At 42.9% G+C, this 6,000-nt stretch overlaps 1 protein-coding gene across 2 annotated transcripts in view; it reads right to left on the minus strand.

Annotated features, from left to right (window-relative positions):
• The window catches only part of PLOD2 (procollagen-lysine,2-oxoglutarate 5-dioxygenase 2), a 50,620-nt gene extending 44,620 nt beyond the window's left edge, over window positions 1-6,000 (minus strand). For both annotated transcript variants that reach the window (XM_030455988.1, XM_030455987.1), the window contains exon 1: window positions 5,583-6,000. In XM_030455988.1, coding sequence (XP_030311848.1) covers window positions 5,583-5,685 — 103 coding nt within the window. In that variant the 5' untranslated portion in view covers window positions 5,686-6,000. The remainder of the gene's footprint in view (window positions 1-5,582) is intronic.

Consider the following 6,000-nt stretch of genomic DNA (forward strand, 5'->3'; position numbering starts at 1 on the left):
TTAGGTATAATGTAGATTTTAAAAATATTTTTAACATCAAAGACTTGACCTAGCAACTTCAGTTATTAAGTTTATGGGTCTGGTTCTGATCTAACATGTGTACAACTGCTCTACAGTGACGTAAAATAGAATTAGTAAACTGCTTACTAGGATAGCCTAAGGAAACACTTTGTTGTATTAAAGTTTCATGTGGAAAACAAAACTAAACAAACCATTTCTACTTTCCTACTTTTTTGGGGGGAAAAGAAAAAAAAAAAAAAAGGAGAAGAAAATTACAAAAGCAATTGGTATCAGATATTATTATTATTGGCAGAGCTGATTTCATAAGAGCCCGTTATGGGCTCACTCAGGACCTTAAGACTTATACTCACAGGTACAGTATTAATTATCAAAGGAAAGGCACTTAAATGCCAAGCCTATTTCTATTTACCATTTTTCTGTCTTTTTTCATTACAAATAATGCATGATAGCTTTGAAAATGTACTTGCAGTACTACAATCAAAAAGGATTCCCTCCAACCACCACTATCCCTCCTCCCCCTTTTTTTATTTCCCCATTTCTATTTTCTAAGAATATCCACAGTGGATCAACAGATTTGCAGCTTGTCCAAGAAGGAACCCTGAAATACTTCCAAAGGGCAGACCGTAAGAGATGGTGGGCCAACCACTAAAATAAAGTGGGGTCCTTCAGAATTATCCTATAGCTTTGAATGTAACGTTTTAAGCCAAAGCAGGGTTCTACTGTTTAGCCCTGAACTCTAAAGGAAACTAGTCTGTAATTACTTAATACTCCATTACAAAAATACTCATGTGTTTTAAAAGAAATTATAGGTAATCCACAAAAATTTTGTTTCAAGCAGAAATAGGACAAAATTCTCAAATGTCAACTGTATTATTTATCAATATTCTATTTCAACTATTACTAGGCACTTAGACTTCTTAAGTTTCAGTGCTTATATTAATTTATTATATAGAAAAATGCACACAGACACAGAAAATGAGGAAGAATAATTACTCTGATCATCAAATGAAGTATTTACTCTTTTACTTTAGTGGACTTGTAGTTTGTTTCATTTTCCTTATACTATAAATTGTGAAAGGAATTCTTTGTCCTGGAAAAAAAAGTATGTGGGACAAAACAGTGACTTTACACATTTAGCCCCCTCATGACAAGTATATAATTCGTATTTTCAAAACTGAATTCACCTTAAGGAAATACACCAGGAGCAGTTCTATAAAACAACCTAAAGCCACTTGTGGTGTCAGGCTGTGCTTGCAAGCATATACTGCCTGACAATTAAGTGTCATTTATTCTCTAGAACTACAACATGCCCACACATACAGACACATTCCTGCAACTGATCTGTTTGGTCAAGTTGTGTTTTGTGTTGGGAGAGCCAAGCTGTATATTTAAATTAAGAGAGAACAAAACTATTCTTCACTTCTAAACTAGCCTGCCTTGCAACTGGTCCCTCAAAAATTATACAAACCTGACATTTTAAATTAAAATAAAAATGCCCTTATTGCAATAATACTTACTCCTCAGAAGAAGCAAATTCGCTTGAACAACACGTCAAATAATTTGTTTCATACTAACAGCTCTACAGAAATGAAATATTGCTTTTGATTACACAATGTAATGCTGCTAATAAAACAAATTAACTAGACAAACTAAACACTTCCCCATAAAGAGACTGAGTCACTTTTGCTTAAGTAAGCAGCAGTGACAGGAAAAAAACAAGAACTCAGACATAAATCATGACTTTCCAGAATATGCCACCAGCATAAAGAAATTTTTGAGAAATAATCCACTAGTTTAAGTCCTCAACAGGAACACGTTTCACACCAAATCTCCCTGACTCAGAAAACCATGATGGTAATTCCACTATAACTTTACACTGCAATTTACAACATCAATTGCTGATGACAAAGGTAACAACTGTTTTACTTTTTCATATTTTAATTAGACATGCCTTTTATAGCCAAAACTGCAATGATCATATCCAACCCTGCTGCATAACAGAGAGAGAAGCAATGCGACATCCACCACTGTGGTTCACCTTCACAGGATAATTATTCCTTCTACCTAAAAATGTCTTTAAAACAAAAATAAATCTTTTTTTTTTTTTGGCCATTTTGTAACAGAGACTGTCATTGTGTGGCATTTAAACCAGGTGCTACGAAGAACTCAGACTGCCAGGGACAAGTATTTTCAAGCAAAAGGTAAGTGATGGAAAAACACAAACTTTCCTGCTTTGTACCTCTGCAGCTACACTCACTTACTTTTAACTAATTTCCAAAGACACACATCTGACTCTCCCATTACATACTGTTTCATTTGTTATTCAAGTTTTACTTCAAAACTGGAGCCTAAAGGTGTCTACATGAGTGATCATTGCCTTTACCTTCTGCTTCTGGGTAAAGTGGGTGACAGCTTCTTCATACGGTCCTTGCAAAAAGGGCACAACATTTCCAAGAAACAGAGGGCACTTTTCCCCAATACAGGTTTATATAGCTTTTTTAGATACTGTGGTGGCAAGCTAGGATAAAAGTAGCATCAAGAGAGAAGGAAGAAACAGAAAATCAGACAGAGAGAGGGAGGCAGGCATACAGTGCTATACATATATCTTCTCCTCCACCAAGCAGACACAGTCTTTAAGTACTTCTAAGCAGTATGTCAAGATGACTGATGGACTAAATTCCTTCGTTTGCACAGGTGTCTCAGAGGAAAGAGCCTATCAATCTTGCACTGTCACTCACAGCAACCATTTTGGCTGAGCTCCAAAAAAGTCAAGAGAAATGGCTGTATATCCAAGTGAGTCCTTGCACAGCTAGATCAGTCAGCAATCAGCTAGATCAGAGCCATCCAGGTTCCCTTCCCTCCCAGCCCGGCTGGCTCTGGAAAGCCATCCATGCTGCTGGGGCCTCCTCCAGGACTGATCCACTCCCGACCCACCCGTCACATTTCAGGAATGCTTACAAACAGCAGTGAGCCATGGGGCCCACGTCAAAAGCCACATCTGCTGTGGTTTCAACACCAACACCTCAGGGCCCCAACACCTCAGCGCTGCCATGCTCCAGCCAGCCAAGTCCCCACAGCTGCTCCGGGCAACAGATTCAAAAGCAGCAAAGCCATTTCCCATGCCAACAGCTGATTAATAAAACACTTTAGGTAAGAACATCATTTTCATCTGTTGCCAAGAGGAGTGTCTGCTGTTAGTACAATGACAAATGTCTTCTCCATGCATCTTGGATGGCATTACAAAATGAGCAACGAGCACGCAGCAAGTACAGCGCAACAGAAACATTTAAATGCTGCTGTTTTAACACAGAAACTCTTGTATCTTCATCATACAGGAGTCACTGTTCCGAAGCTCAATGGTGCTCTTCTCTGTGACTGCTTGAAAAATAAACTTGTGGCAAAGGCGCACAGGAATGACTTCTGCAAACACAGTTTGCCACGCCAAATGCTCACTGCTCAAGTAACCACTGCTGTGCAACAGGTAGTTCTCTTGCTATAGCTTTTCCAAGCCTGAGTGAAGAAGTGAAGTCTTCAGACATAAAGATGTAGCTTGGCAGCTGGTTTCAGAGACTCTTGTTGCAGCTTATTTCTGAGGCAAGCAATGCTAATAGACTGCTCTAAAATCTGATAGATAAATTGTGTCTGCCTGCTGCTCTAAACCAAATGGTACAAAGTACCAAGAGACCAGCAATTAAAAAACATTTCTAGAACTTGAGGCACAGTAAGGGCTGCTCCTATTTAAGCAATACAGCACAGACTCAAGGAAAACATTTAAGGGTTAAAAATAGAACAAAACCAAGAAACACAGCAGGCAGTGTCTGGGGTCATGAAATTACTCCAGGACTGGTTTGGTTTCAACTCAGCAGAGCCCTCCACAATTCATGCTACATGTTTACATTAAAAAGAATCTCTATCTTCCTGTGTGAACACCTATATATAAATGTATGAGAGCTTTTAGCATGGCAATTTGTCTAGCATCCCTTTTATTATTTACACTGACACAGCAGTCTGTTTCTGGTTTGCTGAATCATACAGTGCTGTTTGGACTACACACTCTGCCTTCCACACTTCTAAGCACAAGCAGGATTACATAAAAATCCTTACCATGCTCACTATCCACTTATATCATCTTGAGATCCCACATCTCAAGTACACAGTTAAGGAAAAAGCATGATTTGCATCGACATGTTTGAGAAAACATAACTGCGACAGCAATAGCTGATTTCCAAAGGAGCTTGACTTAAAATCTCACTGCCCTAGTGACAAGCTCAACATTTTACTCAAAACAAGCGCTCCTAGGCTGCACTCCTGAGGGACAGGGAAGACTGAAAGGTAAAGCTCACACAGCCCTGACAGACTGCAAACTGCAGTGCACACAATAGCCTTCAGAGAAAACACCTGAATTACTAAAAGAAGCAAAGCATTAAGAAAACTGGAAATGAGAAGCTCATTGAGTAGACACCGGTATTCATCAACAACTTCTTCTTATAACTTTTTTTATCAACCAAGTCAGCAGCTTTCCTAGCAAAACTAGAACTTGCTGAGAAACTTCTCAAAAAACAAAAAACCCCACAAACTTCTTTCTGCCCATCAGCAGAAAATTAAAAATAACTTGATTACACTTTTAAGTAAACAAGCCAAGAAATGAAAATATTTTGGGTTTCATGTGATGAAATACCTTCACAGGCTTAAAATGGAAATCAGAAGTACTCCGTATTAGAGCAGGAATTATTTTTGCCATAGAGTTGGACACATGTGCTTGGACACCTCCCTCTGAAGCAATTTCCTGTAACCATTCTTCTATTTCACATGAAAAAGAAAAAACTTCTTTCTACCTTTAGCTCCCTAACGCTAAAATTACTAGAAAACACAACAAGCAGAAAGAAAGCAAGTCTCTACGGAGCAGAAAGAGGCACTGAATTATCCAGCTGAGTTTTTTTACATCAAGTAGGAAACTTCCATCAGCGGTTGTACAGCTTAAGAGAGGTGCCTGACGCTATTGCTTTTCCCAGCCCTGGAAAAACATCTTCATCACCACCTTGTCCCAGGGAAAGAAAAGAAAAGGGGCGGGGAGGGCTAAGAATGAGAAAGTCAGGGAGGCTCACTTCCCATTAAGGATTTTTTTTCTATTTATTTTTTCTTTTTCTAAGGCGTATTATGTATCCATGACCCACCTCGGCCGGTCAAATCACTTTCAGCCAAGCGGTTCCTCTCGAGAGCAACCTGGGGATCCCCGCCCCAGCCGGCGCCGCAACCCCCTCCTGCACCGCAGAACCCGCTCCAGCGCCCACAGCGTCATTTTTAAAGTGCGGAGCGGAGAAGGATAGGGAGGGGAAATAAATAATCAATCGTGAAAGCGGCGGTTTCCAGCCTCCGTACCAGAATCGGGAGGGGTTTCCCTTCCTGGCGGATGTTACCGAGTCAGGAGGCACAAAGCCGCCGGTATCGCCCGTCCGGCAGCTCACCGCCGCCACCCTCCCCGCACCCGAACACACACCCCACGGACAGCGCGACCGCAGGGCCAGGACCCCGCCACCGTATCCCCGGTCTCCGCGCCTTACCTGCGGGGCCGGGCCCGGGGCTCCGCTCCGCCGCCGCCGGCAGCGCTAGGGCCAGAAGCAGCGGCAGAAGAAGGCGCGGCGGCCGGGCGCAGCTCCACGCCATCTTCCCCCTCCGCACCCTCTGGCCTGCCGCCGCTCCCCACGCCGCCAGCCCCCGAGGGCAGGGTGTGAAAAACGAGAGGAAAAAACAGTGCCTGGGGAAATAAAAAACGGTGCCTGGGGAGCCGCCGCGCCAGGGGGCACCGCTCCTACTCCTCCGCAGCGGGCAGGAGCAAAGGGCGCTGCCTCCCGCCCCAGGATTTATACGGTGGTGGGAGGACCCGAGCAGCCGGGGCACCGAGCGGCGCAACAGGAGCCGCTTGCGGTCGCCGCACCCGGGCGCACGCTGCCGCTACCGCTGCCGCCGCCGGGGGAGGGG

The sequence above is a fragment of the Calypte anna genome, chromosome 9 (genome assembly GCF_003957555.1).
Source record: "Calypte anna isolate BGI_N300 chromosome 9, bCalAnn1_v1.p, whole genome shotgun sequence".
NCBI lineage: Eukaryota > Metazoa > Chordata > Aves > Apodiformes > Trochilidae > Calypte > Calypte anna.